The sequence below is a fragment of the Heterodontus francisci genome, chromosome 34 (genome assembly GCF_036365525.1).
Source record: "Heterodontus francisci isolate sHetFra1 chromosome 34, sHetFra1.hap1, whole genome shotgun sequence".
NCBI lineage: Eukaryota > Metazoa > Chordata > Chondrichthyes > Heterodontiformes > Heterodontidae > Heterodontus > Heterodontus francisci.
The window spans coordinates 13242268-13268947 of NC_090404.1; the positions used below are offsets into that span (position 1 = coordinate 13242268).

A 26680-nucleotide genomic window follows, 5' to 3' on the forward strand; every position below is an offset into this window, starting at 1 on the left:
TCTGCATTCTCTGGGAAAAGAACCACCTAACATCCTGTCTATTGCTACGTGTACGTGGCTTGATATACTTTTTTTTTTAAAAAGTTAAGCTCAGATTGTTTTCTCTCTGTAATGTTACTTGTCTGCTGCTGTGAAGCAATCAGTTGGAAAGTAATGGGGAAAAATCTTACTTTTGAAAATCAACATTACTTCTACAGACATTATAACTTGTTTGAAATTATTTACATTTGATGGGAAAATATTGCATTAATAATGATACACTGTTTAATGTCTTCAAAATGGTTTTGACATGAACCGAAGTTTCTCGAGATAACCAACTCTCTATTCACTCCCATGGAATAGAACACCAGCCCTTTGGGATCAGAGGCATACTTCATTCAAGGAACACAAGCTATTAGGTTGACTAATATAGACTGTAACAGTAAATTACTATGCCAAGGTGTTTTAATTCATTACTGTGGAAGATTTAGAATTTATACTAGGATGGCCAGTAGTGATTATTCAACACCACCCCCCCGCCCCCACATATATGAAAAAAACAGTATACACAATGCCAATTAACGTCTAGAATACATACACTAAATATTATTTCCGCGCATTTTCATTTTTAATATTTGCATTTGAAACACGGCATTATCAAAACTTAGTTAACTTGAGTATAACTTAGTCTCTCACCCCCTCAGGAATGAGAATTAAGTAAGTTAGATCCTGTGTTTTAGTTTATCTCATAATTCCTGGTGGACTTTGTCCACAAGACCCATTGATGTGGTCATTGACACTCACTCTCAATCATAATTTGGCAGCTTTCCAGATGTACTTCACACAACAGCTACAACACGACTTTCTACATTCACAATCCCATCATGGAATTCCCTGGTGGACTAATTTTTTTTGTCCTCTTTCAATAATCGAGTAGATCTAATTCTGGAATTTTTTTTAAACTTAAGACTTTAATGGCTTGGATGGTAGGAACCTAGGAAGTACAGAGGGTCAGAGGGACCTTGGTGTAATTGTCTATGGATCACTGAAGGCAGCAGCACAGGTAGATAAGGCGGTTAGGAAGGCATATGGGATACTTGCCTTTATTAGCCGAGGCATAGAATATGAGAGCAGGGAGGTTATGATGGAGCTGTATAAAATGCTAGTTAGGCCACAGCTGGAGTACTGTGTACAGTTCTGGTCGCCACACTATAGGAAGGATATGATTGCACAGGAGAAAGTGCAGAAGAGATTCACCAGGATGTTGCCTGGGCTGGAGCATTTCAGCTATGAAGACAGACTGAAAAGGCTAGGGTTGTTTTCCTTAGAGCACAGAAGGTTGAGGGGGGACCCAACTGAGGTATACAAAATTATGAGGAGCATTGATAGATTAGATAGGAAGAAACCTGTTCCCTTAGCGGAGGGGTCAATAACCAGGGGGCATAGATTTAAAGTAAGGGACAGAAGGTTTAGAGGAGATTTTTTCACCCAGAGGGTGGTTGGAATCTGGAACGCACTGCCTGAAGGGGTGGTCGAGGCAGGAAACCTCAACATTTAAGAAGTATTTAGATGAGCACTTGAAATGTTACAGCATACAAGGCAACGGGCCAAGTGCTGGAAAATGGGATTAGAATATATAGGTGCTTGATGGCTGGCAGATACAAGATGGGCTGAAGGGCCTGTTTCTGTGCTGTATAACTATGACAAATCATCAACATGCTTACAACCAGGGTGGTCTGGGCAGGGCACTACAGCTATTTTTCCAAGACAGTACTTGCAATGTTAAAACAAACAAGTTCATAAATTATATTTTAAGCATGTGTTACGTATAAAATGAGACATTAGTATTTCTTTAGAGGCTAATTTTAACTCATGGCTGTAGCACAAATTATCCAATAAATTTCATACCATTTTGGCAGCCACTATAACTGAAATATTGCATCCGCAGTATTTTGCTTTTATATAACTGAAATATGAATGGACCTTACAATCTACTCCTAGGTTTCCTTTGGGCAGGGAAGGCAGCCTCTAATTTGTGTAATTGAATTTCATACTCTAAAATCATATTAAATACAATTGCCTTAGAAATGCAATTCACAAAAATTTCCAGACTAAAAACCAGTTGGAAAAATAAAACATGTGCTCCCACATTTTAAAATGTTTTTTTTAAAAATCTCAACAGTGAAAAGTTTGGTTTAAAAATGTCACACTTAAGTTTTAATACATAATATGTATTTATATTGGGGTTTTCACATCAGCGGACATGACAAGTGGCACCAAGCCTGTCAAAGCTCAACAGTACAGTCCAGCTCGACCCGACCCGACCCGAGCCCGAATGCTGGACACAGAATATAGACCCAATCCTGACATATGTAGTTGGGTTTGGTCGGGTAGTCAGGCTTTAGTCTACATGACCAATTTTTGTATCATCTGCAAACTTTTTAAAAATTTAAGTCTGAATCATTGATATATACCACAAAATGCAAGGGGCCCAGTGCACAGCCCTGTGGAAATCCAAATGGAAACAGACTTCCAGTCAGGATTCAGTTCTGGATGTGAGTAACAACAGCATCCAATCCCTGCAGTCACTTGTGAACTTGCTGGTGTCACAGCAGTTTGTTTGAATTAGCAAATCCCTTCCCACACACGGAGCAGATGAATGGCCTCTCCCCAGTGTGAGTACATTGGTGTCTTAGAACAGAGGATAATCAAGTGAATCCCTTCCCACACATGGAGCAGGTGAACAGCCTCCCCCCAGTGTGAGTACGTTGGTGTAGCAGCAGGTCGTTTTTCCTTTTATATCTCTTCTCACAGTCACTATATTTAAAAGGTCTACTTTCTGTGTGAACAAGTTGGTGTCCAGTGAGGGAGGATGACAGAGTGAATCCCTTTCCACACACGGATCAGGTGAACGGCCTCTCCCCAGTGTGAGTATGTTGGTGTTGACGCAGCTCGTATTTACTTTTAAATCTCTTCTCACAGTCACTACATTTAAAGGGTCTCTTATCAGAGTGAACTGGCTGGTGTGTCTGGAGGGCTGATAAAGTATTAAACCCCTTCCCACATTTAAGGCAGATGAACAGTCTTTCCCCAGTATGAAGTTGCTGGTGTCTCAGCAGGTTGAATGAATTAATGAACCCCTTCCCACACACAGAGCAGGTGAACGGCCTCTCTCCAGTGTGATTACGTCGATGAGCTTCCAGCCAGCATGGGTATTTGAATCCCTTCCCACAGTCTCCACATTTCCACAGTTTCTCCATGGTGCGAGTGTCCTTGTGTCTCTCCAGGTTGGACGATCAGTTGAAGTCTCGGCCACACACAGACCCGTATACAGTTTCTCCCCACTGTCAATGGGGTGATATGTTTCAGGCTCTGTAACTGGTTAAAGTTCTTCACACTGGAACACTCAGGTGTGTGTGTGTCTCGGTGCTTTTCCAGTAACACTGATGTTTGAAATCCTTTCCCACAGACAGAACAAACAAACATTTTTCTTTCCAAATTCAAAGGACGATGATATTCAGGTCCTGATGAATCTAGTAACTCTGTCAGATCTTAACGAGATGTTAGGTTTGAGTTTGTCATCTACAAATCCTCTCCTTCTAATCCCCTGTAAAAGGAGATTACATTGAATGACACAGAATACACAGTACACAAACAGGCTATTCAGTCCAACTAGTCTGTACAGGTGCTCATACACCTCATGTGTCTGCACCCATTCCATCTACCTCATTTCAGCCTTTCAGCAGACCTTTCTATTCCCTTTACTCTCATGTTTTCATCCAAGTTGCTTTTGAAAGCATCTCAATATTTGCCTCAACCACTTCCACATTCTACCCATTTCCCTGTTTGATTTATTAGTAACTGTATTCATGGCCCCTGGATTTAGACTCACTCACAAGTGGAAACATCCTCACCACGTCATAGAATCATGGAATTATAGAAAGTTTATGGCACAGAAAGAGGCCACTTGGCCCATTGTATTTCTCTCAACTGCTCTTTCAGGCAGTGAGTCCCAGACTCCACCACCCTCTGGATGAAAAAAAATTTTCCTCATCTCCCCTCTAATCTTTCTATTCTATGTACCTTAGTCACTGACCTCTCTGCTAAGGTAAATAGGCCTTTCACCTCCACTCGATCCAGGCCCCTCACACTTCTGTACATTTCAATCAGATCTCCCCTCAGCCTTCTCTGTTCCAAGGAGAACAACCCCAGCATATCCAACCTTTCCTCATTGCTGCATTTTTCCAGTCCTGGCAACATCCTCGTAAATCTCCTCTGTACACTCTCTACTGCAATTACATCCTTTCTGTAATGAGGTGACCAGAACTGCACACAGTACTCAAGTTGTCTTGAACAACCTTCCTCCTGTTATATTCGATATCATTTATATCATCCCATTTGCCACTTTCCTACCTGCCTGATCAGACACCATCAAAATCGTCCTGCAGCCTCCAGCTATCCTCCTCGCTGTCTATCACACGGCCAATTTTTATGTCATTTGCAAACTTCTTGATCATGCCCCCTATATTTACATCCAAATCATTTCTTTATTAGCCACAAAATGCAGGGGCCTCAGTACTGAGCCCTGCAAAACCCCACTGGAAACAGCCCTCCAGTCGTTAAAACACCCGTCAACAATTACCCTTTGTTTCCTGCCACTGAGCCAATTTTGTATCCACCTTACTGCATTTCCATGGATTCCATGGGCTTTTATTTTTCTAACCAGACTGCTGTGTGGGACCTTGTCAAAAGCCTTGATAAAATCCACATAGACCACATCAACTGCACAACCCTCATCAATCTTCCTGGTTACTTCAAAAAAATTCGATCAAGTTAATCAGACAAGATCTTACCTTGACAAATCCATGCTGACTGTCGTTGATTAATCTGTGCCCTTATAAGTGACCATTTATCCTACCTCTCAATATTGATTCCAATAATTTGCCCACTACTGAAGTTAGACTGACTGGCCTGTAATTATTCAGTCTATCCCGCTCTCCCTTTTTAAACAGAGGTACAACGTTGCAGTCCTCCAATCCTCCAGCACTGCATCTGTAGCCAGTGAGGACTGGAAGATGATGGTCAGACCTTCTGCTATTTCCTCTCTGGCTTCTTTTAACAACCTGGGGTACATTTCATCCGGCCCTGGTGGCCACCCCCCCACCCCACCCCACCCCCCCAAGCAACTTTCTATTCTCGCTCAGCTTTCTAGAGTATTGAGTTCTCTGTGTCGGACATAAGCTCCTGGACTCTACAGGGCTCTAGATTTGGCCATCCTACCCTTTTTCTTTGTGGGAACATGTTTACTCTGAACCCCTTTGAATGCCTCCCAGTGTCCAGACACTGATTTGCCTTCAAATAGCTGTATCCAGTCCACTTTTGCTAAATCACTCCTCAGATTAGTAAAATTAGTCTTGCCCCGATTGAGAATGCTAACTCTAACTCCTGTTCTATCCTTGCCCTTTTTTTGTTTCTTAGTTCGATCCATTTGGTCTCATTTGATAAACCTTCCAACATATCATCCCTCACAGAATTGTTACACTCATTGTGTCCACACCAGCTCTCTGAAACAGCAACTCCCTCAGTTCCATTCCCCTGCCTTCTCCCCATAACCCTGCACATTCTTCCTTTTCATATAACTGTCCAATTCTCTTTTGAATGCTTCAATTGAACCTGCCCCCACCACATTCCAGACCTTAACCACTCGCTGCATGAAAAACTTCTTCCTCGTGTCACTTTTGCTTCTCTTACCAAATACTTTAAATCTCTGCCCTCACGTTCTCAATCCTTTCATGAGTGGGAACAGTTTCTTTCAATCTACTCTGTCCAGACCCCTCATGATTTTGAATACCTCGATCAAATCACCTCTCAGCCTTCTCTTCTCCAAGGAAAACAGTCCTAACTTCTCCAATCTGTCTTCACAGCTGAAACTGCTCATCCCTGGAACCATTCTCGTGAATCTTTTCTGTATTCTCTCCAATGCCCTCACATCTTTCCTCAAGAGCGGTGCCCAGAATTGGATGCAATACTCCAGCTGAGGCCGAACTAGTTCACAAGTTCAACTTATACAAGTTCAATGTAACTTCCTTGCTCTTGTACTCAATGCCCCTATTAATAAAGCCCAGGATACTGTCTGCTTTCGTAGCATCTCTGTCAACCTGTCCTGCCACTTTCAATGACTTTTTCACATTTACACCAAGGTCCCTCTGCTCCTGCACCCCCTTCAGAATTGTACCCTTGTAGATTCAAATCATCCATTATTATCGTCATACCTTTCTCACAAGCCCCCATCATTTCATCCTGTACACCCTGCCCTACAGCAAGGCTACCGTTAGGGGGGGCCAATAAACCACTCCGACAAATGACTTCTTACCTTGACTATTTCGCATCTCTATCCATACTGATTCTGCATCTTGATCTCCAGAACTAAGGTTATCTCTCTCTATTGTAGCAGTGCCACACTTAATTAACAGAGCTACCCCTCCACATTTTCTTATCTTCCTGCCCTTGCTAAATGTCATGTACCCTTGAATATGCAGGTCCCAGTCTTTGTCATCTTGCAGCCATGTCTCTGTAATGGTTATCAGATCCTATGTATTTATTACTATTTGCGCTCGTCAATTCATATACTTCGTTACGATTGCTACGTGCATTCAGATACAGAGCCATTTATTCTGTCTTTCTACTACTTTTGTAACCTCTAGTCTTAAATGCTGGTGCATTCTTAGGTTTATACACTCTGTCCCTTCCTGTCACACACTGATTATCATTCCCCTTATTGCTACCTTGTTCTCTTGCCTTCTCCACTTAAATTTATCACATCTTCTCAATCCTGCTCCCTCGTCCCCACTATTTCGTTGGAAGACCTTGCTACTGCCCTGGTTATAAGAGCCACCAGAACACTGGTCCCATCATGGTTCAGGTGGAGCCCGTCTCAACGGTACAGCTCCCACTTTCTCCAGTACTGGTGCAGTGCCCCATTTCTCCCACACCAATCTTTGAACAATCGTGTTTAAGTCTCTAATCTTATTTACCCTGTGCTAATTTGCTCGCGGCTTTGCTTTTTAGTTTAGATCCTAGCTGCTCATACTCCCTCAGCAGATCCTCTTTCCTAGTTCTACCTAGGTTGTTGGTACCTGCACGTACCACAACCACTGGATCATCCCCCTCCCACTAAGTTCCTCTGCAGCCCAGTGTAGACATCCTGGACTCTGGCACCAGACAAGCAACACCGCTGCATGGACTCTTGCTCTCAGCTGCAGTGAACTGTGTCTATCCCCCTGACTGTGCTATTCCTTACTACCACGCCATTCCTATTTACTCCCCCCACTTGAATGGCTTCCTGTACCATGGTGTCATGCTCAGCTCACTCATCAACCTTGCAGCCCCCGCTTTCATCCCGACAGGTTGAGAGAACCTCGAACCGGTTCGACACTTGCAAAGGCTGAGGCTCCTCCACTTCTGTGTTCAGGGTCCCCATAACTGCCTCATTCACAGTTACAACCTCCTGTCCCTGACCATGGACCAAATCAGAAGAGCCTGTCCTAACGGGTGTGACCACCTCTTGGTACAAAGTGTCCAGGTAACTTTCCCCCTCCCTGATGCATCGCAGTGTCTGTAATCGGCCTCCAGCTCATTGAGCCAAAGTTCCTCGAGCTGCAGATATTTACTACACTTGTGGTTGCCTTGGATCACACTGGTATCCATGAGCTTCCACATAATGCAGCTGCAACACATCACCTGCCCTGACATCCTTATTTTGTTTTCAGTAACTAATTTATTTACTTTACTGATGACACAAAGATTGGTAGGAAAGTAATTAATTCATTTCAACTGTAATTGTTTCTTTGACCAAAATTGCCACTCCCCCTCCTTTCTTATCTCCTTCTCTATCGCATCTGAAAACGCTGTATCTAGAAACGTTGAGCTGCCATTCCTGTCCCTCCTTAAGCCATGTTTCTGTAATAGCTATGATATCATACTGCCACGTGTCTATCTGTGCCCTCAACTCATCTGCTTCCTTTGCTGCATTCCTTGCATTGAAATACATACCCTTGAGCACTGCCAAAGTCTTATTTTCTAACCTGTCTCCCTTGCCTTCCAGACACATCCATTAATTTTCTGCCCTCCAGTTTCATTTTTGATTTTGTCCCAGCTGAGTCTACCCTCAGTTCCCCATCCCCCTGCCAAACTAGTTTAAACCCTCCCCAACAGCACCAGCAAAACATCTCACAAGGAACTCAGTTCTGGCTCTGTTCAGGTGCAACCCATCCAGCCTGTACAGGTCTCATCTCTCCCAGAGCTGGTCCCAATGTCCCAAGAATCTAAAGCCCTCCAACCTGCACCAACTTTCCAGCCACACATTCCTTTTTCCTGCTTTTGTACTCAATGTCTCTGTTTATGAAGCCCAAGATCCCCATATGCTTTATTAACCACTCTCTCAATATGTCCTGCCACCTTGAAAAGATCTATGCACTCACACTCCCAGGTCCCTCTGTTCATGCGCACTCTTTAGAACTATGCTATTCAGTATATACTGCCTCTCCCTGTGCCTGCTGCCAAAATGCAGTACATCACACTTGTCAGTATTAAATTCCATCTGCCACCTCTCTGCCCATTCTGCTCGCCTATTCTGCTCGCCTATCTATGTCCTGTAGCAGGCAGTTCATAACATCCTCACTGTTTGCTGCCCCTCCAATTCTGGTGTCATCAGCAAATTGTGAAATTCTACTCTGCATTCCAAGATCCACTTTGAGAGTCTACCCTGTATTCGAAGATAGGAATTTAGGAGGTTCGAATTAGGGAGAGACAGAGAGAGTAAGAGAGAGATGGTGAAGTGTCACAGAGATGACGACAGACAGAGATACACACATAGGGTAGGTGGAGGCTTCTTAATCTTTTCAGCCTCTGTATTCGGATATTGCTGAGATTGCCTGTGTAACTGAGAGAAAACCCAAGGCTCTTTTGTGCTATTTTGTTTAAAGATCTTCGTGCCTAATCAATTCCAACTTAAAACTGGGGAGAGAGGAAAAAGAGAATGAGGGAAACAGTGGGAGAGACATCAATACAGAGGGGCAGGGATGAAGAGATACAGGAACTGGGGGTCTCCAGTGTGAGCTCCCAGCATCTACAGATTGGCCCCTTCAGTCACATCCTTCCACATGGTCTGATTTGCCAAAATAAATCCAGGGGCAGTGATTTTAAAAAGTCTCCTGAAGGAATCAGCAGTTTCTTCCCAGTTTAATGAGGAATTTAGCACTTTGTGGGGGCTGAGGGGATGTCCCCAGACTTGGAATACACATGGGGGGGGGGGGGGGGGGGGGGGCGGTATGTTTACAGAAGGTGTGAGGATGGGGAAGGAATGGGGCCGATGTCCCATCTGGATATAATCACATTGCTGCTTGCTGTGCACAAACTGTCTGCAGTGTTTCCTGCAATAGTGACCACACTTTCAAAATTAAATTATTGACTGTAAAGCAACTGGGTGGATGTGAAATAAGTCCTGAACCTGTGTAAAGGTTTGTTATAATTTCAGATTAATGCTTGTCTTTTAGGCAGTGCAATGAAATCTGAGGGTTAAGTGAACCATTCATGTCACTGAGGTTTTGATTGTGGATTTCTCTATGTCTCTCTCTATTTCTCCCCAGCCTACTCTCCTTTTCTCTATTTAAACATTTAATAAATAATAAAACTGTCAGACAGAAAAGTGACTTGTCGTTATTATAAGCGGGAGAGGATGGGGAAGGAGTAGCCCCCATTTATCTGCCTTATCACATCGCTGCGTGTGGGATCTTGCTGTGCAGAGCATTTCGCACTGTGCAACCCAGATCATGTTTCAAAAATTAATTCATTGTCAAATTTCACCACATCAGGACTGCTTTCACAAGGTCAGTTCTAATTCCTGACTAATACTCATGTTTTACGCAGTGCGATGAATTTTGAGGTTTAATCGCAATGTGCAGCAGCCAGTTTAACTGATGTTACTGAGTTTGATTGTGGATTTCTCACTGAATGTGAGAAATGGGAGAGAGTGAAAGAGGAAGGAGAGATAGAGGGAAACAGTGGGTGAGACAGAAAAACAGAGGGGCAGGGGGATGAAGAGACACAGGATCTGGGGATCTCCAGTATCATCACCACCCAGCTCCCACCTTCCAGACGGACTGATTTGCAAAAAAAATCCTGAGACGGTGATTTTAAAAGGAATTAGCAGCTTCTACCCACTGTAACATTGAATGTACAAAACACCAAACATGGGCTGAGTGGGTACAGGGGCAGTAAACAGGAGAGGCATGGGGAATCACCAGTGTTTGTGTTTTTACAATGAGGCATAAACTGATGGTGAGGCAGAGAGAATAGAGGGAGAAACAGATTCCCCAGATTTAGGAATGATTCCGTTAGATTGGAAAATAGCGAATGTAACTCCTTTATTCAAAAAGGGAGACAGAATGCAGGAAACTACAGGCCAGTTAGCTTAACATCTGTCTTAGGAAAAATGTTAGAAGCTATTATTAAAGATGTTATAGCAGGGCATTTCGAAAAATTCAAGGTAACCAGGCAGAGTCAACATGGTTTTGTGAAAGGGAAATCATGTTTAACCCAATTTATTGGAGTTCTTTGAGGGAGTCAGATGTGCTGTGGGTAAAGTGGAACAAGTGGATGTATTGTGAGATTTACAGAAGGCATTTGATAAGTTGCCACATCAAAGGTTATTGCAGAAAATAAAGGCTCGTGGTGTAGGGGGTAACATATTGGCATGGATAGAAGATTGGCTAGCTAACAGGAAACAGAGAGTAGGCATAAATGGGTCATTTTCTGGTTGGCAAGATGTAATGAGTGTGTGCCATGGCGTTCTGTGCTGGGGCCTCAACTTTTTACAATTTATATAAATGACTTAGATGAAGGGACCGCCGAGGGTATGGTTCCTAAATTTGCTGATGACACAAAGATAGGTAGGAAAGTAACTTGCAAGGGGGCTACAAAGGGATATAGACAGGTTGAGTGAGTGGGCAAAGATCTGGAAAATGGAGTATAATGTGGGAAATTGTGAAATTGACCACTTTGGCAGGACGAATAAAAAAAGAAGCATATAATCTAAATGGTGAGAGATTGCAGGGTTCTGAGATGCAGAGGGATCTGGTGGCCCAGTGCATGAATCGCAAAGGGTTAGTATGCAGGTACAGCATGTAATTAGGAAAGCTAATAGAATTTTATCATTTATTGTGAGAGAAATTGAATACAAAAATAGGAAGGTTATGCTTCAGCCATACAGGGCATTGGTGAGACCACATCTGGAGTACTGTGTACAGTACTGGTCTCCTTATTTAAGGAAGGATGTAAATGTATTGGAGGCAGTACAGAGAAGGTTTACTAGACTAATAGCTGGGATGGGTGAGCTGTCTTACAAGGAAAGATTGGACAGGCTAGGCATGTATCCACTAGAATTTAGAACAGTAAGAGGTGACTTGATTGAAACATACAAAATCCTGAGGGGTCTTGACAGGGTGGATGTGGAAAGGATGTTTCCCCTTGCAGGAGAATCTTGAATTAGGGGTCACTGTTTAAAAATAAAGGGTCGCCCGTTTAAGACAGAAATGAGGAATGTTTTTTCTCTCAGAGGGTGGCGAGTCTTTGGAATTCTCTTATTCAAAAGGCGGTGGAAGCAAGGGGGTGGAAGGTTATTGGGGGTAGGTGGAAATGTGGAGTAATCAGTTCAGCCGTGAATTTATTGAATGGCGGAGCAGGCTCGGAGTGACCTACTCTTGCTCCTAATTCGTATAAATAAAAGATGGCGAAAATGTTCTCAACAATGGCCTTGTAGAGATAAGTTCACAGATCATCAAAAAGCAGCTCCCTGGAATGTCTCTGGTCAAAGCAGCCATGGTACCTGGATTAACATGATAATGGGCAAGATCTCAGCAACTAATAACTCCTTTTGCATATTAAATCAGTTCTCTCTTTATAGCGAGGAATGTGTAAATGAGATTATCCGTGTTATCGAGTGACAAAGAGAAAAGGAGTTCTGGGATCTTGCTCTGTTTTTACCAATGTTTCATTTTTCTCTCCCCAGGAAATTTTGTAAAAGCTGCAACATGTCGATGGAGAGAGAGAGAGAGAGTTTGGCAAGAGGGCTGACCCGAAACGTTAACTCTGCTTCTCTTTCCACAGATGCTGCCAGATCTGCTGCGTGGTTCCAGCATTTCTTGTTTTTAGAATAATAAAGATATCTGTTTCTCTGTGTTCTCATTCTTACCTACAGGAACGGTTTGGAAATATGACGGGGAGGGGGTCCCTCTGAAACACAAAGGTTGAGAACCGCTGCTCCGGAGCACTCGATGTAACCTGTATATTTCACCTTCTCCATCTCTTCCTGTAACTTTATCTCTGCACCTCCCTGGCTGGTCATATCTCAGCATCTCCACGTCTCTCTTCATCTCTGTCTCTCCACATCCTTTATATCCTGCCTCTCTATATTTCTACAAGTTCTTAATCTTTTCTCTCTCTCCCCATCCCCTCCAGCCCTTCCCCCTCTCTGTCAATTTCTCGGTATCTCTGCTCTCAGTTCCTATCACTCGTTCCTCCCTCCCTCTCTGTTTATTTCTGTCCTTCTCCCTGGATCTCTGGTTTCTGTGTCTCGGTGCCTCTCACTGGGGGAGATTTGGACTCAGTGCCATGGTGTTGCACAGGTGATAACGAACCAGGATCTTGCTTTCCAGCTCTCCCGAGTTTTACTCGCATTAATGTAAAAACAGCGGAGATGTGAAACGGGCGGCCGGTTCACAACCAACCGGTTTGCATTATTGCACCAAGTCACGAGAAAGATAATTATATGGGGGGGGGGGGGGGGGGGTGTTGGAGATTGAGAGGGGGTCCATACAAGCCCAGCCCCGGGGAAGTGGGCATAATACAGTTCAGGGACACACACAAAAGTAACATTCGCGCCACACAAGTGCCAGGCAATGACCATCTCCAACAAGAGAAAAGCTAACCATCTCCACTTGACATTCAATGGCATTACTATCGCTGAATCCCCCACTATCAACATCCTAGGGGCTACCATTGACCAGAAGCTGAACTGGAGTAAGCACATAAATACTGTGGCTACAAGAGCAAGTCAGAGGCTAGGAATCCTGCTAACTGGTGATGAAAGCAGCTGTGGAATTGTCACTGAGAGCTGAACACTGAGCAGTGAATTTCCTTTAGCTTTCAAATCCAATTCCACACACCGAGTCCCAGAATCATCACTCAGAATCACGGCAAGGAAAGCAGGAAACTGCTCCAAATACACAACAGGATGGGCAGCTTGTGAAAAACTATTCAACCTTTGGTGTATAGACTTTGCCCTGGACTTCAAACAGGACTGTGTGACAATATAAACTGTGAGTGTGTGTATGTGACCGTCATGTTTCTACATAAACTTTGAGTGTTTATGTTATGAGTGTGATGCTTTGTACGTGTGTCAGTTGTAAATTTACTTTTATTTTTATAATATACAACAGGTTCTAAATATATAAATACTAATGATTGATAGTGATACTTGTAAATGTATTGTGCATGTAACAGTGTGCTGGTTTTGAACAAATGTGCATGTGTATTATTTCTGAATGTATTATTGTGTATCTGTGTTGTGTATAAATGTATTTAGGTGTAAATGAAAAGTAAGAGAAATAAATAGACAAAGTAGTTTTCGAAGGAAGACAGGTTCAGCTGAAAAAATGAACGAACAGACACATGTAAATAAATCTGTAAGAAGCAGAGTTATGAAATAGATTTATATCTCACACAAAAAGACAAAGTTATATCCAAATTAACACAGGTATCTTCAATTATATCTATAAAGGGCAGCAAAATTGGCAAGTGCCGCTCTTTGGTGATCTAGGGGTTAGGATTTGCCGCTCTCACTGCCACTGGTCTGGGTTTGATTCCCAGCTAAAGAAGTCATTCTTACAAAGCAGTTTAACTGTTGTTCTGATGAAGGGCAATTGTTTTAATCATAATTAATAAAACAACATCCTGTTATACACTGCAGGAAATGTATCTCACTTGACCAGGGACCTTTCCCATGTCAGGTGAAGCTGATATCCACCACACTACATAAACATCTAACCTCTTGGTCTCAGCTCAGAGAAAGTGTTGAGGAAGGAGGTGAAATACTGAATCTTACTCACTCTAACAAACATTTCTCCGTTCCAAACCACACTGGTCTCACCAGAAAAATATCCATTACCAAGTCATTAAATTCCTGAAGGAGCTTCTGGATTTCCTCCCCTGAATCTTCAGAATCAGATCAATTTCATAAGGATCCATTTGGATGGAAACCGGCTGTCCTCCGCCTCTGGGAAACACCATTCTAATCCTGTGAATGGGGAGAGTTTTGTTTGAAAAGTGGGTCTCGCTTCGTCTCAACTGCACATTCTCAAAATCACATTTCCAGGATGTGAGATTCACGGACAAATTCAACATGTTTCAGCTCTGACAGGTGAAGCCGGACAGGGATCGACAGGAACTAGCACTGCGGGGCAGGTATACACAGGAACTAGCACTGCGGGGCAGGTATACACAGGAGCTAGCACTGCGGGGCAGGTATACACAGGAGCTAGCACTGCGGGGCAGGTATACACAGGAGCTAGCACTGCGGGGCAGGTATACACAGGAACTAGCACAGTCATAGAGAGATACAGCACTGAAACAAGCCCTTTGACCCACCGAGTCTGTGCCGACCATCAAACACCCATTTATACTAAATCCTACATTAATCCCATATTCCCTACCACATCCCCACCTTCCCTCAATTTTCCGACCACCTACCTGCACTAGGGGCAATTTGCAATGGCCAATTTACCTATCAACCTGCAAGTCTTTGACTGTGGGAGGAAACCGGAGCACCCGGCGGAAACCAATGTGGTCACAGGGAGAACTTGCAAACTCCGCACGGGCAGTACCGAGACCCAAACCAGGTCGCTGGAGCTGCGAGGCTGCGGTGCTAACCACTGCACTGCCAACAGTGGGGCAGGGAAACCCAGGAAGTAGCACTGCGGGGCAGGGATAGACAGGAACTATCACTGCGGGGTAGGTAACACAGGAACTAGCACTGTGGGGCAGATATACCCAGGAAACAGCACTGCGGGGCAGGTTTTCACAGGAACTAGCACTGCAGGGCAGGGATACCCAGGACCTCGCACTGAGGGACAGGTCGCCACATTACCAAAAGATGTGGATGCTTTGGAGAGGGTGCAGAGGAGGTTCACCAGGATGTTGCCTGGTATGGAGGGTGCTAGCTATGAAGAGAGGTTGAGTAGATTAGGATTATTTTCATTAGAAAAGTGGAGGTTGAAGGGGGACCTGATTGAGGTGTACAAAATCATGAGAGGTATAGACAGGGCGGATAGCAAGAAGCTTTTTCCCCAGAGTGGGGGATTCAAATACTAGGGGTCACGAGTTCAAAGTGAGAGGGGAAAAGTTTAGGGGGGATATGCGTGGAAAGTTCTTTACACAGAGGGTGGTGGGTGCCTGGAATGCGTTGCCAGCGGAGGTGGTAGATGCGAACACGATAGTGTCTTTTAAGATGTATCTAGACAGATACATGAATGGGCAGTAAGTAAAGAGATATAGACCCTTAGAAAATAGGCAACAGGTTTAGATAGAGGATCTGGATCGGCGCAGGCTTGGAGGGCCGAAGGGCCTGTTCCTGTGCTGTAATGTTCTTTGTTCTTTGTATACCCAGGGACTAGCACTGCGGGACAGGAATACCCAGGAACTAGCACTGCTGTACAGGTATACACAGGAACTAACACTGGGGGGCAGGTATACACAGGAACTAACACTGCGGGGTAGGTATCCCCCTCTCACTGACCCCTCCCTCTGCCCCTCTCTCTTTCTGCCTCCCACTCTCTGTACCGCTCTCTCTCCCCCTGTCTCTTGTGTCACCCATCTCTCCCTCTGCTTTCCCCTTTCTCTGTCTTGTGTCTTTCTCTCTCTCTCTCTGTCTGTCCCCTTTCTCTCTCTGTCACTCTCACTGTCAGACCTCTATCTCGCTCTGCCCCCCCTCCCCCCCTCTCTTTCTCTGACAGTTGCAAAGATCTGGAGCACTCCGCAGAGCAGCTTTGTTCTGGGTCAATTTTTAAAAAAAATATTCACAAGCCATTTTCACAGCTGACAGCTGGTGACATCGGGAACAGTTGTTTCCCAACTTCGGAAAGATTTTTTTTTTTTAAAGCCCACTGGAAAACCCCAAATCTGTCTGAAGTTGGGAAACCGCTGTTCCCGCTCCAAGCATCGGTCAGCTGTGGAACTGACAGCATGATTTTTTTTTTTAAAAAGCTGGTCTGAAAGGCGGCGGCAATGGGAAATTTCTCATCTCTGAAATAAATCTGCGGGCTGGTTGGAAACAGTTGGCAATCTGGATCCTGTCCCACGAGCCATATGTTGGACAACACTGGTGTAGACGGAATTTTACTCTGTATCTAAGCTATGTTGTACTTGCTCTGAGAGTGCTTGATGGGACCGTGCAAAGGGAGTTTTACTCGGCATCTAACCCAATGTTGTTTCTTTCTTGGGAGTGTTTTCCACATTAGAAGAGTTGCTTTGAACACTGACTGTGGAAAAATCTTCAAAATTCCAGAGCAGCTGGTGCACGGACAACGCATTCTCCCACTGGAGAGATGCTGTTTAAATATTGTGTGTGTGGGAAGAAATTAACCTCAATTGCTGAGGCACCAATGAGTTCACCTGCGAACCACAGGGATTGGATTCTGCTGTTATTAATCACATGTGGGACTGCAGCATAGCAGAGAGCCCTTGAACTTGGGTTTCTGCGGGAATTTTTCATTATCATCTCAATAGGATCTTAGATCAATAGAATTCTTTTTCAATCACCACGGGGGAGCTGTTACCCAGCATTCCAGGCGGACGTGAATATGGCCTATGCACGCTACAAGAGCCCAGAACGCAGTCGCAGTACTGGCGTGAATCTGGAACATGCGCAATGTCAGGGTGAGAATCGGTGAGACGCAGCGGAGGAATGGAGCCGGCGGGTGGGCGGAAGCCCCGAATAAGAACCTCCAGGTCCCGCGTTTGCAACTCCAGGACTTTTTCCCCGGGAATAGGGCCCAGGTTAACGACCGCCATCTTAGCAAAGCGGGGAGCAGAGCGCATGCGCGACGATTTTGGGGCCGCCAGAGTGGGCGGGGCTTCAGGGGCCCAGTCACCAGGAGAGAAAATCATTGACACTGATTTGATTCTCACTCTGCACACAGGGGCTGGAGAAGTGAACCCAGTCAGAGTAGAGGGAGGGAGAAAACTGGCAGTGGAGGAAAGAAATGGTGCGATGGGTTTGGATTTCAGCACAGGGAGGAGGGAGAGCGTGTGGGACGGGGATTTACAGCTTTGGGGGAAACGAGAGAGGAAAAAATGTTCCATAGAAACTAGAATTGTTTGTTCAGAATTTCTGTCCTGTTCTAACAGTGATGACTTTTGTAAACTCTTTTAACAGGGGTTTAGAGGGGGAGGATTTAACAAAACACAAACCAAGAAGCACATCAAGAGGATTCATCACAACCTGAATATCAGCTGTTTATCTGTGGGAAAAGATTTCAAACATCAACGTGACTGGAAAAGCACTGAGACACACACATACCCGAGTGAGAGTGTTCCAGTGCACTGACTTTGGAAAGACACAGCCTGAAAAAAAACACACCATTCACGACAGGGAGAAGCTGCACACCTGTGTGTGGACAAGGCTTCAAGTGAGCGTCCAACTTGGACACCCACACCACGGAGAAACCGTGGAAATATGGGGACCGTTGGAAGGGATTCAGTTCCCCATCCTAACTGGAAATTAAATCGATGCAGTCACACAGGGGAGAGGCTGTTCACCTGCTCCATGTGTGGGAAGGGATTCGTTCAGTCGTCCAACCTCACTGATCACCAACTTATTCACACAGATAAGAGACCTTTTAAATGTTGTGACCGTGCAAAGAGTTTTAAAAGTAAAAACAAGATGCTGAAACACCAGCAACTTCACACTGGGGAGACCTGTCAGTTGTTGTAATTGTGAGAAGAGCTTTAAAAGCAGAAATTAACTTCTGAAACACCAGCAAGTTCACACTGGGGATTGGCCGTTCACCTGTTCAGTGTGTGGGAAAGGATTCACGCACTCAGTCATCCCGCCTTCTGACACACCAGCACATTCACACTGGGGTGAAGATGTTCATCTGCTCTGAATATGGGAAGGGATACACTACTTCATCCCAACTACTGATTCACCAGCGAGTTCTTAAAGGGACACTGCAGGCTCGAGAATACCATCAGCATTCTGGGGAGAGGCCATTCATGTGCTCTGTCTGTGGGAAGGGATTCACAAGTAACTGCAGCAGTTGGATCTGCTGTTTTAGCTGCTGTTAATCAGGTCCAGAACTGAACATGTTCATTCTGACAGTTAGGGTTTTTGATGATGTTAATAACTGTTGTAACTGGACCAGAGTTTAATATTCTGGAATTCAGCTGATTATGTTGTCAGGCCTGCAGTGTCCCTTGAAGAACCATTGTCTGTAATCATTACTTAATTCAGGGACTCGCATCAGCAATTAGTATCAAATAAAATTATAAACTTTTACTTCAATCCTATATCTGTGTGATTGATTTAAACAAGACAGGAGATTGGTGTCATTGACTGTGGGGTTGGTTTCTATCAGACAGTGGGAAATTGGTGTCAGTGACTGTGGGGTACAGTATAACTACCCGACCTGAGCCTGACCAGACCAGACCAGCGTCGGGTTCGGGTCGGGTCTGGCATTTGGGCTCGGGGCGGCTCAGGCTGGACGTAGACACAGTGCTGCTTTGCTCAGGGAGGGAACGTCTGCACGATTGTGCAGAAATAGCCTGCTGCCAGAACAGAGATCACAACCTTTGGAAAAGGTAGGTTTGATATAATTAACTTTATTACGGTAGTCGGGTGGGGTGCGGCGCGGGGATAGGACTCGGGCCTGGGTTGGATTCGAGTTGGGTGTGGTCGGGCTGGGTTTCAATTTCGTACCCGAGCAGGCCTTTACTGTGGAGTTGGTTTATATCAGACAGGGAGATTGCAGCCTTGGTCCAAACATGGACAAAAGAACCGAATTCCAGAGTTCAGGTGAGAATGATTGCCTTTGACATCATTAGGGTTGGGCAACAAATGTTGGCTTTGGTAGCGATGCTCACATCCCAAGCATCTCACAGAGTGGGACACCAAATCCTGGGAGGACTTGCCCTGAGGCACCGAATCCAGGGGCCACTCACATTGTAACACCAAATCTGGAATCAGAGAGCCTATGATTGGATGTAACCAGTGCAACATCAAGTCTAATGTCCCTGATGTCTTTTTCTGTGAGAAATGTAGAGATTTGAAAGAAGGGAGGAAATTAGGCTCAGGCCAGAAAGAAGGTTCCCTGAACAAACAATTCACGAGGCTGTTTTGTGACTTGTCTGCGTGAGAATAAAAAACAAGAAATGAAAACGAACATGACAAGTGACACTGGTATCGTTAATAGTGGTTTCAAACCCTAAATCACTAACTCCTAAAAGCGAACATCCCATTGACTACCTGCAACTATTAACCCCAATCCAAACTAATAACCACTAGTCCCAAACATGAATCCCTGACCCTGCACTCTAACTCAGCCCCTAACCAAAGATTGACAGGGATCAATGGAGAAGCTGAAGAGCTGATAGAGGAAGAGTTTGAAACAATTCTCAATTAAAGAAATAGTGGATGGGATGTTCATAACAAGAGGTTAAATCAACAAGACCATCAAAATCAGACATAACAATTATAAAAATCAGAACATCTCGTAGGCTCTCGTGCAGTATGTGTGGAGGAGTTTTACGGAAACAGATCTGAAAAGGGTGAAATGATACAGTAAGTAACAGATTTCAAATCTTATACAAGAGCATTCTACACAGGGGTGGTTCAAAGGAATTGCAAATGTGTAAAGTGAGATACTACAGTTAAGTCTGTGACACCCACAAGCCGTGCATTCAAATGGAACAAGCTTGGGGCTTTCTTATTCTTTCATACAGTATAAGTAAAAAACAAACAAACCCTTAAATATCAATTAACCAATACCAAACAACACCCTTAAGTGGCCAATTAACTGACCCAGAGGCAGACTCGCCTCTGACTTTTTGGCCAGTGGGCGGGGCCACCAGCCCAATGTAATCTTCCAGCCAGTGTGTTCTAAATAATGCTCCTTTGCTCAATACTTATGCAGAACATCAATGCCCAGCCCCGTTACTGGGGTTATCAGAAATAAACTCCAACTGTCAGAATGAACATGGTTCAGTCCTGGATGTGATTAACAGCAGAATCCAATCCCTGCAGTCACTTGTGAACTCGCTGATGCCTCAGCAGATTGTTTGACTCAGCAAATCCCTTCCCACACATAGAGCAGATGAACGGCTTCTCCCCGGTGTGAACTCGCTGATGCCTCAGCAGGGTGGATGAACGGGTGAAACCCTTCCCACACTCTGAGCAGGGGAACTGCCTCTCCCCGGCGTGATTACGCTGGTGTGTCTCCAGATGCTTTCTGCTCTTAAAGCTCTTCTCGCAGTCAGGACATTGAAACGGTCGCTTATCAGTGTGAACAAGATGGTGTGCACCGAGATGGGATAAACAAGTGAATCCCTTCCCGCACACTGGGCAGGTGAACGGTCTCTCTCCAGTGTGAGTGCGCTGGTGTACAGTGAGGTCACCTGATCGCTTGAACCCAGTCCCGCAGCGAGAGCACCTGAACGGTCTCTCGTCAGTGTGAACACGTCGATGGACCTGTAGTTCCTCGGTACTTTTAAAGCACTTCCCGCAGTCCGGACATTTAAAAGGTCTCTCGTCAGTGTGAACCAGCTGGTGTTTCTGCAGGTTGGATGATCGATTAAATCCCTTCCCACACTCTGAACAGGTGAACGGCCTCTCCCCAGTGTGAATGCGCTCATGTACCACAAGATGGTATGATGCCCCGAAACTCTTCCCGCAGTGAGAGCAGCTGAACGGTGTGGAACCGGTGTGAATGCGCTGGTGCTCCTGAAGTGAACGTGGACTTTTAAAGCTCTTTTCACAGTCGGAGCATTTAAACTCTCTCGCGTCAGTGTGAACTCGCTGGTGTCTCAACAGGGCAGAGAAATCAGTACTTCCTTTCCCACACACAGAGCAGGTGAATGGCCTCTCACCAGTGTGAATACGCTGGTGTATCAGCAGGGCAGATGACTGAGTGAATCCCTTTCCACATTCGGAGCAGGTGAACAGCCTCTCCCTGCTGTGAACTCGCTGGTGTGTCAGCAAGCCAGATAACTGAGTGAATCTCTTTCCACAATCAGAGCAGGTGAACGGCTTCTCCCCAGTGTGAGTGCGTCGATGACTTTCCAACTCAACTGGATAATTAAATCCCTTCCCACAGTCCCCACATTTATAAGGCTTCTCCCCTGTGTGACTGCGCTTGTGTCTCGACAGGCCAGATGATCGGCTGAAGCCTCGCCCACACACTGAACACGAGTACTGTTTCTCCCCACTGTCAGTGCTTTTTGTTTCCATCTTCAAAGGATAGTCAGTTCCTGATGAATCAAGTGACTATCAGATCTTGGTGTGATATTTGATTTGAGTTTATTGTCTGTTAATCCTCCCCTGTAAAATGAATTAACAGGGAAAAGGAGACGTGAGAGAGAACCCACAAAAACACAAAGGCAGCTTGTCAAACTGAGCATCTGCAACTCAACCAGAATTTTGACAGAAGATCCCAAAACCACAATTTTCAACACCTGGAAAACCATCATCTCCAAGTCACACACCATCCTGACTTGGACACCTATCACTGTTCTTTCATTGTCGCCGGGTTAAAAACCTCTAACTCCTTGCATTGTGGGTGTATCTTCACTACACAGACTGCAGTGGTTCAGGATGAAGACCCACCATCACCTTCTCAAACAGCAACTGGAGATTGGTGATATATGCTCAGGGATTGGTGTTAGAAAATCACCTCTCATTGTTCTAAACTCCAATGAGTATAGGCCCAACCTTTCCTCATAAGACAACCCCTTCATCCCAGGCATCAACCCATGCAACCTTCTCCAAACTGCGTGCAATGAAAGTATATCCCTACTCAATAAGGCAGCCAACACTGTACACACTACTCAAGGTGTGGTCTCACCAATGCCCTGTACAGTTGTAGCAAGACTGCCCGACTTTTATATTCAATTGCCCTTGCAATAAAAACCTACATTTTATTCGCCTTCCTAATTACTTGCTGTACCTGCATGCTAATCTTTTGTGATTCATGTTCAAAGTTACCCTGATCCCTCTGTACTGCAGCATTTTGTAATTTCTCTCCATTTAAATAATATTTTGGTTTTCTATTCTTCCTACCAAAATGGACAACTTCACATTTTCCCACATTATACTCCATCTGCCAGTGCTGTTAGGGAGGGAGTTCCAGGATGTTGACCCAGCGACAGTGAATGAATGGCAATACAGTTCCACGTCAGGATGGTGTGTCGTTTGGAGGGGAACTTGCTGTTCCTATGCATCTGCTGCTTTTGTCCTTCTAGGTGGTAGAGGTCGCAGGTTTGGAAGGTACTGTCGAAGAAGGCTTGTTGAATTGCTGCAGTGCATCTTGCAAATGGTACATAGTGCTAAGACTGTGCATCGGTGGTGGAGGGACAAAAGCAGGGAATTTACACTGAAGCTTTATAAAGCTCTGGTTAGGCCACAACTAGAGTACTGTGTCCATTTCTGGTCACCATACTTTAGGAAGGATGTGAGGGTCCTTGAGAGGATGCAGAGGAGATTCACCAGGGATGAGGGGATTTAGCTGCAAGGTTTGTTTGGAGAAGCTGGGGTTGTTCTCCTTGGAGCAAAGGAGTTTGAGGGAAGATCTGATAGAGTTGTATAACATAATGACAGGTATAGATAAGGTAGACAAAGAAAAACTGTTTCCATTAGCTGCTGATGGTTCAAGGACGAGGGGGACATAGAATTAAAGTTTTGAGCAAAAGATACAGGGCGATGTGAGAAAGAACTTTTTTACGTAGCAAGTGGTAATAACCTGGAACTCACTGCCTACAGGGGTGGTGGAAGTAGAGATGGGCAATCATTTCAAAAGGGAATTTGACAGCCACTGGAGGGCAATAAACTTTAGAAAGTTACTATTTGAATTTGCTTCCACTGCCCTTTCAAGTTGTATATTCAAGATCACTGCATAATATTTTCCCTCTGGTTCTTTCGTCAATTACCTTAAATCTGTGTCATCTGCTTACCGACCCTTCTGACACTGGAAACAGTTTCTCCTTACAAAGGGGGTTTTCGGGCTGGAGGAGGTCACCGAGATAGGGAGGGGGTCATGCCAAGGAGGGAATTGAACACAAGGACAAGGATGAGAATTTTAAAGGCTGATCTTCCCCCACTACAGAATGTGACACAGTGCTAACAGAAAGGATGTTTCTTTAATAAATGTGCGGAAAGGGGAGAGCTTGTCTCTCTAAATATCACAAATAGATACATAATGAGGGGAAATCAATCTCTGTATCTTTAACTAACAGCGACATGGAAAGAGGGAAATGAATGACCTTTAAACACCTGGTCCACTTGAAGCGTCTGAAACTCAGGATAGGAATTCCAGGAAAACAAAATACTGACAAATGTTGAAGTGTTTTGTTGATAAAAGAAACGTTGATTTCACTTTGAAATGATAAATAGTTTGCCAGGGGTTCACACTGACTCACCTGACTGGCAGCTCTCAAAGGCCGCGATTACTTCCAGAAGCCGCAGCTCCCTTGGCCCTCCGGCCTCTGAGCTTCTTCCTGTTACTTCCCAGGACAATCAATCAGCTCTGGGTAACATGACCCTGTCAGAGGGAGTTCAGGGGCTCAGAGGAAGAAAACAAATGAGGCCATGAATCTGAGTTGGGAAATACAGTGAGAGAAACAGGATTCAATTTATAAACGAAACTATTTCACATCAAATCAATTATTGTAATTAATATATTCCGTTGCCGAGATGAGGAGTTTGAGAGTCGCAACTGCAGCCACTAAACGGCAGTGGGAGCGATAAAGCCGACAGGAGGGCGGGGAGACTCCATAAACACCGGGTGTAGGCCGCGAACCCCGATTAATTAATAAACAGCAGGTAAACGGAGCTTCAGGCCTTTCCCAACTGGTCCCGACGCCCATGAAACAAAGCCATTGGTTCATTTAGGATCACGTATGTTCACGTCCCCTGCGGGGCTTCTCCATGTGACAGGCCTGGGCTAACAGCCGCCATCTTTATAAGGGGGCAATGTGCAGCAGCAGCGCGCATGCGTAATGATCACTGGCCAGGACCAATGAGTGGGCGGGGCTTCAGGTTCCTGTTCTCAGCCGCGGATTGGAGTCCAGCGCGCAGGCGCAGTGTTAGACTGGAGTATGCGCAATGTCACTTTGATTAGAGCTGTGCGAATGCTGGAGACGCTTTTCGTCGCGCAGGGGCGACTTCCGAAACACCTGGTGTAGGCCGCAAGCCCCGAATAAGAACCAGCATTTCCAGTTCCGGGGCTTTTCCTCGGGAACAGGCCCCAAGTTAACGGTCGCCATCATAAAAGCAAAATATTACAGATGCTGGAAATCCTCAGCGGTCGGGCAGCACCCTCGAAGAGAGAAGCACAGTTAACGTTTCAGGTCTGTAACCTTTCACCAGAATCCGTTCTTTCTGCACTTTCTGTTTTTATTATCAACAGCCGCCATCTTGGCTGAGCGGGGCGTAGAGCGCATGCGCTCCATCTTGATGACATAGTGGGCGGGGCTTCAGGGTCCCAGTCACCAGGAGAGAAAATCATTGTCTCATTGATTTGATTCTCTGCACATAGGGGCTGGAGAACTGAACCCAGCCAAAGTGGAGGGAGAGAGAAAGAAAACTGGCAGTGGAGGAAAGAGATGATGCAGATGATGTGATGGCTTTGGATTTCAGCACAGGGAGGAGGAAGAGTCTGTGGGATAGGGATTTACAGCTTTGGGGGAACAAGAGAGGAAAAAATGTTCCATAGAAACTAGAATTATCTGTTCTGAATTTCTATCCTGTACTGACAGTGATGACTTTTATAAACACCTTTTACAGAGTATTAGAAGGACCTCTTTTGAAAACAAAACCCGTGGTAACTTATAGGAAGTGACTAAATAACCCTTTTGAAGGGGCACTAGTAATACAGGGTAACTAGAAAAGCTATAAAGAAAACTTAATTAAATCAAACTAAAATATCTTTCCCAGTGAAGATACACTCCAGTGTCCACCGGTCGCAGAACGCCTCAAGTGAATACGGACATAGCTGCAGAAGAGAGGCAAACAGTCTGGCCAGACAACCCAGTTCTGAAGTCAGATCACTGACCTGAAACGTTAACTCTGCTTCTCTCTCCATAGAAGCTGCCAGATCTGCTGAGTATTTCCAGCATTTCTTGTTTTAATTTTGGCCAGACAACCCCCTTGGCTGCCCGCTGCCTGAACCTGCCTAAAAAAAAAAGCCTCAACCTGTTGACCTTTCCAATAGCTGTAATTTCACAGTTTACAAAAGCCTAGGCCTAGGAGCATCAAACTGGGAGGCCCCTAAACCTGTCCACTCCCCTCTGCACCGAGTGGCCAAAGATCAGGAGTGTGGGACTAAAGTGCAACAAGAACTTGAGCAGCAGCCCCTCAAACAGGGGCTGCAACCTTGCACATTCTATAGAAATGTGAAACACAGACTCCTGCAGGTCACAGAAATTACAGGCAGCCTGGGAGCCCATGAATTGACTTAATAATCTATGGAACTTGTTGCTGGGGGAGGTGGTGGAAGCAGGTACCATAGAGACGTTTAAGAGGCATCTTGACAAATACATGAATAGGATGGGAATAGAGGGATACGGACCCCGGAAGTGCAGAAGGTTTTAGTTTAGGCAGGCATCAAGATTGGCGCAGGCTTGGAGGGCCGAATGGCCTGTTCCTGTGCTGTACTGTTCTTTGTTCTTTGGCACGGGGACTGCCACATGGAACACCGTCCAAGCCAAATCTCCGATGGACAAAGGAAGGACTCCTGCAAAGAGTGCCTCCCATCGGGGGCCCCCCCGTCTCTTCTGGTTGGCAGGACGGAATACCACGGCATGACCAGACAGCCGATGAGGGTGATGACGTCAGTCATATTTATAGGGGGCAATGTGCAGCAGGGCGCATGCATGGCCATTCAGAGCCACAAAGCAGGGGGAGAGAATGTTGTGAATTTCTATCCTGGACTGACAGTGATGGCTTTTGTAAACTCCTTTTACAGGGACTTAGAAACTGGATTTACACACAGCAAACTCAAACTGAGAGAAATGTTTGTCTCTTCTGAATTTCTCTCTTGCACTGATTGTAATTTCACAATTTATAAAAGTTATACAGTTTATACAGGCCGAAGGGCCTGTTCCTGTGCTGTAATTATCTTTGTTCTTTGTCTTTGTTCTTTTATTACTGCTATTGGAAAGGTTAAGAGGTTGGGGCTTTTTCCTTTAGAAAAGAGAAGACCTAGTAGTGACCTGATAGGGGTTTTCAAAGTTAGGGATGGATTGGACAGGGTAGACAGAAACAGAAAATTTATGCCACAAGGAGGCCATTCAGCCCATTATGTCCATGCTGGTTGACAGAGCTGTACATCCTAAACCCATTTTCCAGTTGTTGTTGCATGGCCCTATATGTTACAGCACT

At 45.0% G+C, this 26680-nt stretch overlaps 2 protein-coding genes across 2 annotated transcripts; both read right to left on the reverse strand.

Moving 5' to 3' along the window:
- Nucleotides 1–2226: 2226 nt before the first annotated feature.
- LOC137349074 (gastrula zinc finger protein XlCGF7.1-like) lies at nucleotides 2227–15965 on the reverse strand. Its single transcript, XM_068014387.1, has 2 exons — nucleotides 14145–15965; nucleotides 2227–3586 (listed from the first exon to the last, which is right to left on the reverse strand). The coding sequence occupies exon 2, from the start codon at nucleotides 3237–3239 to the stop codon at nucleotides 2883–2885; it is 357 nt and encodes a 118-aa protein (XP_067870488.1). The 5' UTR covers nucleotides 3240–3586; nucleotides 14145–15965; the 3' UTR covers nucleotides 2227–2882.
- Nucleotides 15966–16868: 903 nt separating this feature from the next.
- Nucleotides 16869–24731, reverse strand: LOC137349065 (zinc finger protein 229-like). The gene is made up of 3 exons (XM_068014364.1): nucleotides 24584–24731; nucleotides 23719–23893; nucleotides 16869–21625 (listed from the first exon to the last, which is right to left on the reverse strand). Exon 3 carries the CDS (start codon nucleotides 21533–21535, stop codon nucleotides 20333–20335), a length of 1203 nt encoding a protein of 400 aa, XP_067870465.1. The 5' UTR covers nucleotides 21536–21625; nucleotides 23719–23893; nucleotides 24584–24731; the 3' UTR covers nucleotides 16869–20332.
- Between the last annotated feature and the right edge of the window lie 1949 nt (nucleotides 24732–26680).